This window comes from Rhinolophus ferrumequinum, chromosome 3 (genome assembly GCF_004115265.2).
Source record: "Rhinolophus ferrumequinum isolate MPI-CBG mRhiFer1 chromosome 3, mRhiFer1_v1.p, whole genome shotgun sequence".
In the NCBI taxonomy this organism is placed as follows: Eukaryota; Metazoa; Chordata; class Mammalia; order Chiroptera; family Rhinolophidae; genus Rhinolophus; species Rhinolophus ferrumequinum.
Window position 1 is genome coordinate 13,973,765 of NC_046286.1, and position 14,053 is coordinate 13,987,817.

Genomic DNA, 14,053 nt, shown 5'->3' on the forward strand with positions numbered 1-14,053 from the left:
ATTTGGGAACTCTATAAAATCTTTTTCATAAAACGAAACTTTATAATTTCTAGACAAGTAAACTTGTTTTCTGTCAGACCAAGAATCACCAGTTATGTTTATTTGTCTTCTACATGGTAAAAGCATTAAACATGGATTGTTTATGATTTTATAGAAACAAAGAACAAACAGTAATAAATGAAGAATTCTTCCCAGATATAAGAATTATATACACCATTTAAAAAATATTTGTGCTGCTGATGTTTTTTAAATAAAACTCTTGGTTCTAAAACTGGAACATTATTTTTGAATCTCAATTATTGCAACATGTGAAGGCAGGAAGGTTAAAGACCCAGCCTTACGATGGCATGTTCAGAAAGTCGCATTTCCAAATTTAGGTGAAGGGAGAAATATTTCTCTTTCTTTTACCCTGAAACCAATGAGGCAGTGTCAATTTCCCATAAGAGAGGCTATTTATTTACTGATTTGTTGGTTTTAGTTCTTTTCAAATTTGATCTCCAAAACACAAGGCTACAAAAGTAGAAACTATTTTGCGTATTCACATTGCTTTAGAGCTGAGCCTGAGTTTTTGTTTGTTTTATAGCACTTACCTCATAAAGTCATTGTGAGGATAAATGGAATACCAGAGGTTAAGATTCATGACACAAAGTAGGTACTCAAAGTATGCTAATCCTCCTCTTTCCTGCTTACAGACCTCTTTTTAAAAATGGATGTGTAATTGACATATAACAGATTATTTAATTAATACCACAGTCTCTTTGAAGAAAATTTTACTGTAACGGTTATGTGTCCATAATTAGTATCATTTAAAAAAATAAATTTAGATTACTGTCTAAGATAAACATGCCATAAAACCCCGACATGTCTTGGTAATGTCTTGGTAATACAGAAGTGTAAATCCAGTATGGTGGAGTGTACTACTAGACTGAGAATTAGGGGCCGTGGACGTGGCCTCTGGTCTGTCACTGACAGTATTGAGTGATCTTGGGAAAGTCAGTTTCCCTCTGTAGGCCATGTTTTTTCATCTGCAAAATGAGTGGTTGTGTTCAATGACCTTTAAGACTACCTTCTGTTCTAACATTTTATGATTCTATATAATATTTTAATCTTTAGAGAGAAATTTATGGAAGTCACGTTTTCTGAAACTTTCCTTCTATAAATGTTTTTTTCTGTTCTACATTTACTGCTTAAGAAAATTTTATTTCACTTCTAATTTAGTGTTGTGAAAAGAGTCAGAGAAAGAACCTAAGAGTAGAAAAGAAAAAATGAATTAAAAATATTAACACTGAGCAATTATGCGGACATCTAGGCTGGTTCGGGACGGACATTAATGACCTTGTTTTATTCTAAATTCAGCTCACTGGCTTATGATGAAAAGTGAAAGGTTATTATATGAACTTACTGGGCAAAACCAGATTTTATAAATAATTACCTGTCAGACTGTTCAAGATAGACAAACACACGCTAGACCAACAAAAACACAGACCTGTCATATTTCTGAGAGAAATGTACGTTGAGTCTTCCTTCTCTGGGACTATAAGGAGATCAGGTAGAATAAAATGAAGAGAAAAAAACCTAAATCCTGTATTTTCTGCCTTGTGCATACTTTAAAATGTAAAATGTGGGAGAGAAGGAATTTTGATGCGAAAAATTAGCCCCTGAAAATTTTATACATCAATAAGCCTGGCAGATCGAAACCAAATACAATAAATGCTGTCGTTTTAAAAGTTAGGATGTTTACTGCAAGCTTATAATTTTCTATGATTAGGGACGCCAAGAAAAATAAGAATGATGATAAAAAGAAAAGTTTAATCATACATTTCAGCAAGCACAGATGGAACATCAAAACCCTTTGGCAATTTTTTGATATTATATATCTGCGTTTTTTGTTCCTGACATAGAGATTTTTTCCAGAAGGACTAACACAGAGCAGGTAAGTGATAGCTAACAAATGTGAATAACATGGCGCAATCATATTAACTGAGCTTCACGATGATTTGGTCACAAGATGAAAATCTTTCATGCTTCTCACTTCTGTTTTCATTAATTCTTTACAAAGGCTGATTCAGTGTGTGTAAAAACCATGATAAAAGTAAAATTACACAAAACTTCTCCAGAATTAAAGAAATAAATTTTTTTTTTTGCAATTCAAGTTTAATCAGGAACTATACAGTTACATCTGCTATGTTTTTCCCAAGAGTTCAAGTTCCTCATGCCAGAAGAGTAGCTCAGTTGCTACCAGCAAGAAGTTACTCAGTCTACATTTCCAGTCTAGGTGTGGGAGTGCTTTGAAGGGAGAAGGCAAATCACTCGGCTCCCCTTCCTCTACTGATTCTGATTACTTTGCTTCTAAATGGGTCCGGCACGTGTGTGAGCAGTGGGCCTGGGGAATGGAGGCACAGGGAAAGGAGAGAAATGAAGATGGATCTATGTGAGGAAAACCACACATGACAGGCAGACATGCAGGATGTCGGGAAGAAGGCATGAAAATGACATATATACTAGCTATACAGGGGGTGCCAAAAAAATGTATATACATTTTAAGAAAGGAAAACTGTATTAAAATTGTAATAATATATACCGATAACAAAAGAACACAAGTCACGTTTGACTTCTGCAATTACAAGAGGTGCTCAAAGTGGTTACCATCAGCGTCCAGACACTTCTGATGATGGCGAACTACTGCTTGAGCAACGGTGACTAAAGTGTCCACTCGTATACATTTTCTTGGCAACCCCAGTGTACATGGGGTGAAGGAAAGGTGGGAACAGACAGTTCATCAGGTCAATTAGGTCTCTGAGGAGTGTGACTTTATAAAATGGATACTTGTCTCCATTTTATGTAGAGAGAGTCAACAAATGTTGGAAAGTTGGTGGGATAGTGCAAGAGGAAAACTGACTGTCCTTTTAATTTTGTTTCCTTTGTCCCAAACTTGGATTACAAAATGCATCATGTAAAACATAGACTAAACACTGGGGGGGAAAAAAAGAAAAGAAAAAGACACTGCTTTTAAGATATGTGAACTGAGGGCAGTAAACCCATTCTAAATTAAAATTTCAAAATTGTGTGATCTGCATTCTTGTCCACCTACACAGTATCCCAAACATCCTGCCATTAATTAGCTAAACGGCCCATCTAGTAAACAAGACTGAGCGTGAGGGGGCTGGAAAAGAGCTGGAGTCAGCCTGTTCATAGTCACAACAAACCAGCCCACTCCTGAGGATACAGACAAGGTAAACTTGTGTTTTATTGTGTCCAGAGAGGGGAAGAGACATCACCTTACTAGAACATCGCCTCCTTTCCTGTTCTTGCAGTCCCCATCCTATCAGCAGGCCAGAAAGGCCATCCCATTCCGGCGGTAGGCACTCTGTCAAAGAAAAAGAAATCTGCAATGAATTATCACATCAAGTCAAACCGGGAAAGGAGGCAATAAAGCAAGCAGAGCTCTCTTCCTGTTTGGTAGACTCCGCTGGTTACAGTCTAACAGAGTGCTGAATATGCCTTTCTGGGGGCCAAGCTATAGTAACCACTTTGTCTATTCAAGTCAGTGTGGTTAGCAAGTGGTTAGTGATTCTATTTTGGGGGAGTGGGAGGTATGCAAACTAAGCCATCCCATTTTGTTAATTGATTGGGCTTCGTTAGGCCTAAGACATGTTGTGTTGAATCTGTTTGTCCTTTATAAACATGTGTTCTCTATAGGACATACTCAGGAATCACTTCGAAGTATCTTAATAGTCTATAGATTACCGACTCATTATAGCCTTCCCGGGCTTAATTTATAGTCTCAGGGAAAAGGTACGGGAGCAGACACTACGAAGAGGCCTTTTCTCCTCCCTGAAACATGGTGGTCTCCAAGGAGTTCTATACATTACAGACATTACAGAAAACTCAAACTTACATAATTTTACCTACAGACATGCACATATAGAGGTACATATGGATATTCCTGATGGGGTAAAATATTCCCGTAAAAGACAATGGGAAAATGGACACTAACTCCAATTATGTAACACATTCCAGTGAAGAGAGTAAGACGGCATGATTTTTCATTCCAAGACAGATAGTCTGCATTTCAGAGCGGGCAGACCTGGGCTACACTGGGCCTCTGTGACTTGTCCTGAGTCACATAATTAGACCCAGAGGGAAGCAGAACTAACATCTAGGACTTAGGAACAAAATTACCCTTTCCCCCACCATTTTTTTCATTATTTAAACGAGGAACAGTTACATTCAGAGAATTCATAACCCTCAATTAGATGGAGTTTTTCTACATTCTGTTTTCAGAAAAATGGAAAAAAAAAAAGACAAAATCTTATATCAGGGATTTTGTTTTCCTCTAAGCTTATAACTCTGGGGCTCTTTTGCAGTCTATCTACTTTCAGTTCAGTAAGTTTACCTCCATCAGATACATGATAGAAAATATAGAATGAGCTTTTAAGATAATGTTATGGATGCACTATTGTGTTTAATTCTAAAAAGAATGATTAAAACCCATTTTCAATTACACTGAAAAAAAAAAAAGTGAACCCCAAGCTTTTTAGAAAGACTTTTACCAACATGAGGTGAAACACAAATGGTTGGTTGGATAACTTTCTGTTAATCATAAAATTCAATCAACTTCAAAACCATCCCTTGAAATATCCTGCTTACACAGGATTTACTATGGTTGTCAGGCTTTGGAGTCCTGGCTGAAATTTCATCAGTCGGTTATGCTGCTACGCAGTTCACTCTGGATCAGCATATCAAAGATGAGAGAACAGGGGCACATTCCAAGTTTCCTTCCTCAGGGCTCTCTCTCTGTGAGCTTGCTCCCGACATCAGGCTTTTTGTGCCACAGGACACTTCTGGATTGAAGCAAACATTCTAACAAGGACTAGAAAATTCCAGTCCTACCTCCTAAGATCAGGCACCGGAGAACAGTGTTAAATGAGTTCCTCAGAGAGCCACAAATAACTTGCAGGAATGGGTCGAGTGTCTCCCCACAACCACAGGCAGGGGAGCCTCAGGCCATGAAACAGCCCCTACCACCAGGGCTGCCGGAGTGAGCCTTATGCCAAAGTAACACTTTCAGTTTCTCGACCTTGGTAGTTTAAATTTTACAACCACAGTGACAACCTTTAACATAACATACTATTTAAAACCCAGGGATGGTTTACATGGAGATAAATGGACCTGGGAGTAAAGCTGGATGTCTCTTAAAGGTAAATGGCTGAAGTGAGGCTTGCTTGGAAAAGAAGTTTTGGCTCAGGAGCAGGGTCTTGGCTGACCCCACCTGAGAAATCACCATGTTTAATCTTTCCACAGTGTGCAATATGAAATGGTTCTCTCTAGTACTGAAAAGTCTACTTTGCAAAGATCAATTCACCATCACAGATGTTGTATCATTATTGTTTGCAAACAACTAAAAGATTACAGGCTTATTTAATAATAGATCCTCAAGTAGCTAAGTTTAATGAGAAAAATCACATTTTAGAGCTGACGCAGATTTCTGGAATAAGTTCTTCCTATTCTAATTTGAAAACAAAGAAGGAACAAACATGCATGTGTAATTACTGAAGAGCAATTTCAGCAAACCAATCCCCGCGGGTCCTCCACCCTGAGTCACTGCTTTTTCCTTTTGATGTACAAAGGATGTATGCTGTCTGTGTAGGACGATTATGGGAATGTCGCAGACTTGGCATCCTTTCCAGAGTAAGCGATTTTAAAGGAAGATGGATGAGGACAACTCATCTTTGTGTCAACTGTGAATTTCTCTTTATTTGTGTTGCGAATGTTGAAACTAAATTTAAACATCGCTTAGTGTGAGGACCTTCCAGAGGCCACATTCTCACGAAACACTTTGCATCCCACTTACTCTCTGCTGTCAGAGTCTGTGATTCCCAGTTCTGTATCTTCACAGACATTCTGCAGACCTTGACCACAAACAGCCAGGACCACACCCCACTACTGAAAAGTACACAGTAATCAATAACACAACAAACCAGCACCTATATGCCATTTAAGCTTTATTTCTGATTTAATAAAGCTTTGTTCTCAACTAGTTGCTCCTGTGTGAATTTGTTGAATAGCTCAGACAATTTAGCATCTCTCAAAGTTACCAGCAAAGATGATATTTAGTTTTTTTTGAGGACCAATTATAGTTCTTAAACTTTTTTTTAAAACTGAGGATTAAGCTAGTTCCCTTTTTGACATTCATTTATTCATTTAGCCCCAAGTTACGACCTGGTAGAACCTCAGTACACCTGCAGCAGCAGACACAGATTCTATGTACTGCACGGGACATTGGCAGAGAAATTAACTCCTAACAGTGCACTTTCAAAATAGAACTTTTTTTTTTTTTTGCTTATGTGCATATGAATAAGCTAGAGAAAACATTTAAATCCCAAAGTGGTTAACTTCTGTCTTTTTTGTGGGTCTTCATAAATTGTACATTTTAAAGAATGCAAATTAATATTACAAAGCAAAAGATTAATATTTATCTTAAGCAAAAGAAGGTAAATGTTACAAAACATACCTTGTCATTCTAAGTTGAATATGATTGTTATTAATGCCATACCCTAATTAATAAAGCTTAACCTGTAGATAAAAACCTCTCCTCTCCCCAGTTCAGACTTACTTATTATTCTCACTACTCTCTTTCCTGATTCTTTTCTGCTTTCTCAAACTTTAAATAAGATAAAAACAATTTCCTTGTAGGGTCTCACATCAGCAAGGCTAGAAGGTCTAGCCTTGGCAGGCTAGAAGGTCTCAAAGCTCATCTCCCCACAAAAACAATAAATATATAACTACAAACATGCAGGAACGGTTCCGGGAAAGCTCTTAACCAAGCAGCAGAACCCTGCTCAAAAAAAACCAAGCATGGCCACATAGAAGCGTGGAAAGCACTTTACCTGCATCACTCCACCCCCAGTTTAAAGCAGTTCAGTGCAAAGAGGGGGAACTCCCTCAGACGAATACCATGCCACGTGAAAAGAAGAACAGGAGAACCTCAGAAAGTCTCGTCACTGTCGTGGACATCTGTAGCCTTTGCTACTGAGGACCTGTGCCCCGCCCTGGCCGGTCTTCAGCAATGCTGAACCCAGCTAATGGAGCTGCATGGAGCCCCCACTGCTGCGTCTCCTCACCGGGAATAGGGCCTGTTGCTGCTGTGAGGCCTGCCCTCAGGGGCCGCACTTGATGCTGTGCCCACTCTCTGGGATTGGGATACCACACCACCTCACCATCTATGGGACTGGAGCTGCTGCTGCTCTCTGGCCCACCCCTGGGTCCTAAGTCATGGCATCAACTTGCCATCCCTGGCCAGCACTTATGCAGCTCTGTGCTCCATCCCTCAGGTCCTGAGTCATGGCTTTGAACTGGCATCGCTGAGGCTGAACTGCTGCTGCTCTGCACCCTGGCCCCTGTGGCCAGAATCAGAACTTTGACTCACCATCCCCAAGGCACGTTGCTGATGCACCCTGCACCCTAGTCACTGCTAACCCTGTGATCCCACAACCCGTGTCACTGCTGTGTCCCATCTTGGGGTCCAAACACTGTGGCAAGTCCCAGAGACTCAGAATCTGGTTCCTTGGGAGATCTGAACAAGCCTGCACCTAAGACACTAGCATTACCATTGCAACAAGTGCACCTGTGCCCCAGGACCCAGGCACTGTGGTAGCTCCATATGTACCTGTCCCCATGACCCCAGCAGCTTTACTCTGCTCTGAGTGCCAGTGCACCAGACCTGGAGCCAAGGGGGATCACCTTGGGTAGAACTTCCTCCCACAGGCAAAAATGAGGACTGGAAGACCTCAGCAGCCTCTGCTACTGAGGACCCTTGCAGTCTTTGCCAATCTAGACCTTGGCTGATGAAGCTGTACAGAGAGTATGCCACTGTGTCCTCCCCAGAATCAGAGATGCTTCACTCCACCCAGCCAAAGCCCTCAAAGCCACCTTCAGGTGAAAGACTTTCTCAACCAAAGACAGCCCCAAAACGCTAGAATAGGTGACCCCTCCCTCAAATGTACAGGCATCAATGCAAAGCCACTAGAAACATGAAGAAGCAAGGAAACAGGATACCACCAAAGGAACTCAGTAATTTTCCAGAACTTAACCCCAAAGAAATGGAGATCTGTGAGTCACCTGAAAAAGAATTAAAATAATTATTTTAAGGTAGTGCAGTGAGATTCAAGAGAACATAGACAACTCAATGAACTCAAGAAAACAATACATGAACAAACTGAGAAGTTCAACAAAGAGACAGAAATAAAAAAGAACCAAATAGAATGAAGGATACAATAAATGAAATGAAAAATACAACAGAGAGCTTCATTAACAGGCTCAATCAAGCAGAAGAAAGAATCTTCAAACTTGAAAACAGATCTCTTAATATAGATCAGAACAGATCACTTAGAGGAGAAAAAAGAAATAAGAATGAAAAGGAGTGAAAGAAGCCTATGTGAATTATGGGGCAACATTAAGTGAAACAATATTTGCATTGTAGGAATCCTAGAAGAAGAGAGAGGGTCAGAGAACTTACTTAAAGAAACAGTGGCTGAAAACTTCCGAAACCTGGGGAGAGACGGCCGTTCAGATACACAAAGCTCCAAGATCCCCAAACAGTTTCAACCCAAAGAGATCTTCACTGAGGCATATTATAATCAAACTCTTAAAAATCAAAAACAAAGAGAATTTTGAAAGCAGCAAGTTTGAAAGGAGTCATCACATAGAAGCAAATACAGATAAAGTTCTCAGCAGGTATCTTAGAAGAAACCTTGTAGGCCAGGAGAGAGTGGGATGATATAGTCAAAGTGCTCGATATTCAAAGTGCTCGAAGGAAAACAACGCTGCGAATTTAGAATGCTTTACTTAGGAAAGTAGTTCCTAGGTAGATACGGACTTTCGACTTTCCCAGAGAAACAAAAAGTGAGAGAATTTATCACCACTACGCCTGCCTTACAAGAAATGCTAAAGGAAGTTCTTCAAGATGAAATAAAAAGGAGGTCAATTATTATTAGTAACATATGGGAAGTATAAAATTCACTGATAAAAGTTTAACATTCACTGACAAATTCAACATACTCTAATACTGCAATGGTGATATACAAATAACTTTGGACTCTAGCATATAGGTGTTAAAAATAACTACAGCTAAAGTATTTTGTTAGTGGATACATAATATAAAAAGATGTAAATGGTGACATCCACAACATAAAGTATGTGTGTGTGGGGCAAGTAAATGTGTACAATGTTTTTATGTAACTGAAGTAACGTTGTTATCAGCTTAAAACGGACTATTATAAGATGTAGTACGAAAGCCTCATTGTACACACAAATAAAAAACCTGTAATAGATACACAAATGATAAAAGAATCAAAGCATACCACTACAAAAAACCCCAACCATTCTCAAAGAAAGACAGCAACAGAAAAAGAAAGGGACAAATAAAGTATAAAACAATCGGAAAACATTTATACCAATGGCAACAGTAAGTCCTTACATATCAATAATTACTCTAAATATAAATGATTTAAAATTTCCAGTTAAAAGACAAAGAATGCCTGAATGGGTAAAAAGAAAAAAAGCAAAGAAAAAACTAAGTATATACTGCCTGCCTACAAGAGATTCACATAAGCTTTAAAGACACCCACAGGATGAAAGTGAAGGGATGAGAAAAGATATTCCATGTAAATGTAAAACAAAAGAGAACAGAGGTAGCTGTATTTATATATAAAAAAGTAGACTTTAAGTCAAAAGCTGCAACAAGAGATAAAGATCATTATATAATGTAAAGAAGTCAATTCATCAAGAGGCTGTAACAATTGTAAATATATATGCACCCAATATCAGAGCAGCTAAATATATTAAACAATTATTAATAGATCTGAAGGCAAAAATAGATATCAATGTAGTAATACTAGGGGACTTCAATACTCCACTTTTAACAATGCATAGATCATTCAGACAGAGTATCAGTAAGGTAATAATGGACTTGACCTATACTTTATACCAAACGTACCTAACAGACATATACAGAACATTCCATCCAACAACACACAGACATACACAGACACACATACACCGGGGTGCCAAAAAAATGTATACAAGTGGACACTTTGGTCAACGTTGCTCAAGCAGTAGTTCGCCATCATCAGAAGTGTTTGGATGCTGATGGTAATCACTTTGAGCACCTTTTGTAATTGCAGACGTCAAACGTGACTTGTATTCATCTTTTGTTATTGGTATGTATGAGCATTATAATTTTAATACAGTTTTCCTTTCTTAAAATGTGTATACATTTTTGGCATCCTCTGTGTGCGTGCACACACACACACACACACACACACACGAATATTATTCAGTCATAAAATATAAGAAAATTCTGCCATTTCTGACAACAGGGTGAACCTGGAGGGCATTATGCTAAGTGAAATAAGCCAGATAGAGAAATACAAGTTCTGTTTGGTATCACTTACTCATATATATGGATTCTAAACAAAACAACTCCCCCACAACAAACAAACAAAACCCCCCCAGAGAATAGAAATGGTGATTGCCAGGAGCTGCAGGGACAGGGAGATGGGGGTCAAAAGGTATGCAGGTCAAAGGGTACAAACTTTCAGTTATAAAGAGAGTAAGTTCTGAGGACCGGGTGTACAGCATGGTGAGTGAATAATATGGTATTGTGTACTTGCAAGTTGCTGACAATAGATCTTAAGCATTCTCACCATACACAAAACATAACAAAAAGAGTTAAGTGAGGTGATAGATGTCTTAATTATTTTGATCTTGGTAATCATTCCACAATGTTTATGTATATCAAGTCATATTATACACTGTAAATACATACAATTATATTTTTCAATTATTTCTTAAAGTTGGGGAAAAAAATCATTGTAGTAGGTCCCAAATTCACTTACAAATACTTCCTTTCTCAAAGGCCTAAGACAGAAGATCTTGGTTCTATTGTCTGAAGTCTTATAAACTTGTGTAATTTGCTTTTAGAAAATCTTTATAGATTTCTTACTCTATGTAAACTACTCTGTGCTTGGTGATGCAAAGGACGCAAAGTGGACGCAAAGGTAAGTAACACAGTCCCTACATAAACTTCCAATTTACTGTAAATGGTTTACCTACCACAGTAAAATGCAATGAGAGTTCATTCTCAAAAGTAGGAAGGAGGCAGAAAACTAGGTAGCCCTTTTGTTTGCTTTTAATCACAATATTTAATTTCAAATAACATTTAAAAGGGCATGAGATTTATAGATTTCTTAAAGTCGGCAGGGGCAGAGATTAAAACACGCTACATGGTTTTATGGTTTGTAAAGTACTTTCATGCCCACATCTAATTTGGCCTTACCACAACTAGTAAAAAAAGGTCTTATTACTGTCCTTTTTAAAGTGACACATCCAGTGAATGGCAGATTTAGGATTAAAAACCCAGGGTCTCTACTCTTTTCATCATACCACATTGTCTTTCATTAAACAAAAGAAAACAAAACCCCTGACATCTGGCATAATTTATTTCACCCAGATTACTGAAGATATGCATAGTCTCATAATGCTAACAAACTCAGTTCTTGCTAACTCAACATCACTTAAAGGGTGAACTAAAATTTTACTTCAAATTTAAACTAAATCAACCTAGTAAAATACTCCACAGTGCAGTGATGAAACCTGAAGCTAAATCACCTTCAGTTTGAGGCATTCCCAGCTAGTGCAAATTTGCAGAATAATTTTAAGACTAGTATATAGCAGAAAACACCATGCAACCAGATTACCTGGGGAGCTTTGAAAAAGAACCGATACTTCGGCTCTACCGCTTCGTTTAGGCTCTGGAATGGTTTACAAGTTGTTCAGGTGATTGGATGCATAGTGAGGGCTGAGAATGGCGGGAGAGTGGATGAGGACACCATTTATAGGCCCAAAGATGGGTTTGTCAGTAAAGGGAACCCTTTCAGAACCTGTCATGATTATACAACAAAAATCATTTCTTAATGGAAATCCTAACACTGGCATTTAATTTAATACACAAGAAATAGAAATTAAGGTTTTCAGACCATGGCTTTTATCCAGACAGCAGACGGGTTGCCTGTATCTGTCACATTTCTCACTTGCGGTCCATCTGTCGAGTGGTCATTGTTCTCTTCCTTCCCAGAGGCTGGGATGCCACCATGAAGAACAGCCGTTCAGACTGCCACACCACATTTAATTCCAGCATGAAAGAGGAATTTGGAAACAGAGCCTACTAAACCAAGCTGAACAGACTCTTTGCTTACACCTAGAATTAAGGAACAATAGAATTTGGGAATTGGAAAGTATCTTTGTGAACTCTAGTCCAATTTCAAATGTAACAGATAAAACAACTAATGCCTGGAGAGAGTGACCCATGCACGGTCACGTGGGAGCCTAGGATTCCTGACTCAGTCCAGGGCTCTTCAGAGATAGTTCTCATTCTGCCCAGAGCTATGTGTTTAGCTTCTCTGATCTTAATGGGGAAAACAGATGTAGGGAAAAGAAATTGTTTTTCCGGATTAAGAGCCCTTGGGAGCAGAACAAAAGTGAAGGGACTGGGGGAAGGAGGGGACTTAATGATGCCCAAAACAGTACAGCTGAGGAGTTAGAACAAGGCAGGTCATTATGAGCTTTTAGTTCTACTTCTGGCTCTTGCTATACGATTAGCTCTTCCTTAGAGAATCACTTAATTTCCCTGAGTGCCCACAATAATAATTTTGATAAATGGGGGAAATACCAAAATAATTAAGGTAAACCTGGCTGAAAAGTTCTGTGGCAAAAGCACACGTCTGTTGGACCTTCATGGGGGTGACACACCACGTGGTCCCACTGAAGTCTTACTTACAAAGGCGGGGCTCAGTGTCTGATTTAGGAATGAACAAATAATGTGGCCTGCCTGGATATGTTTAGAATTGGCCGATTTGGGTTAAATCCAGTAGAAAAAGGGCAATAAAAAGATTTGGAGTATATATTCACTCTCTCCCAAACTACTGTGCACTCCCAGTTAACTAAATGTAGGGTAGACATTTTGGATGATTTGTGGGCCGCAGGAGCCGTCCTGGTTACCAAGGGCTTGGTGGTTTCCCAAATGTTCTCCACTCTGCAGGGATGAAGAGGGCACAGAGGGCAGAGGTTCTACAGCCACTGGCTTGGCTTTGCTGCCAGGAAAAGGGAGGGAGGAAGTACAGTGAACTGACAGCAACAGACTTTCACCAGTCCTTACTGATTAAGTTAACCTAAGTGTTTGATTTATTGGAATACTCAGTTGAGTCGGGGCTGGGAAGGTAAGTACATCTCCGAATTTCATGTATAAATGAGGTTTCCCAAGGCAGCTGAAGTAGCCCTCCTCTCTGCTCCACCGCACTCCCAAGTTTTACAGGAAAAGCCAGTTGCTCTTGTATCTGACCTTTTCCCACCTCTCTTCTGGCACTGGAGACTACATCACGTTGTCTCCAATTCTGCTGCCCCCATGAGCCCCAGTTCAGCCCTGCCCTCTGTGGACGCACTGGATTCAGACTCTAAGCCCGCTGCCGGCGCCTTTGTTTGCTGAAGGTGTCCGTGCCCCGAGAGACATATTGTTTTGCTTTAATACTATAAATCTTTGAAGCTCTGGAGCTTCATATCAAAGCTATGTAATAGCTTTTTAAAAGATAAAATATGCCCTGTTGTTTTTTGCTGCCCTTCTGTCTGTGTGTGGGCAAGAGATTTAACTATAATGCATAAAACTGAATGGTGGTCTAAGGCGCTTAAAATCAAAGTGGGAATCATGACTGAATTTCATTAGCAAACATAAATACAAATAGGCACATCTTGTTTGTACCAATGCCATGTGACTTTTCTCCTTTTGATAATTTTATTCTAACTCTGATATTTCAGAGAATCTAAATTGAACCATATGATGTATAGAGCATTGCAACATACAAAGCTCTTCATTAAACATTCTCTTTTTTGTATACTTTCCAATGTTATAAATATCCTGTAAAAATCATGGAGGGCAGTTTGTCAGACAGCAGAGCCTTGGTATGGGAACAGTGGAGGGAACTCTGCCCTTTAAATAAGA

The 14,053-nt window shown here is 39.1% G+C and overlaps 1 protein-coding gene across 1 annotated transcript in view; it reads right to left on the minus strand.

Annotated features, from left to right (window-relative positions):
* Window positions 1-1,789: 1,789 nt before the first annotated feature.
* SUPT3H (SPT3 homolog, SAGA and STAGA complex component) overlaps window positions 1,790-14,053 on the minus strand; it is a 443,570-nt gene continuing 431,306 nt past the window's right edge. The window contains 1 exon segment of the mRNA XM_033100778.1: window positions 1,790-3,367. Within this exon segment, the coding sequence (XP_032956669.1) occupies window positions 3,326-3,367 (42 nt within the window). The 3' untranslated portion in view covers window positions 1,790-3,325.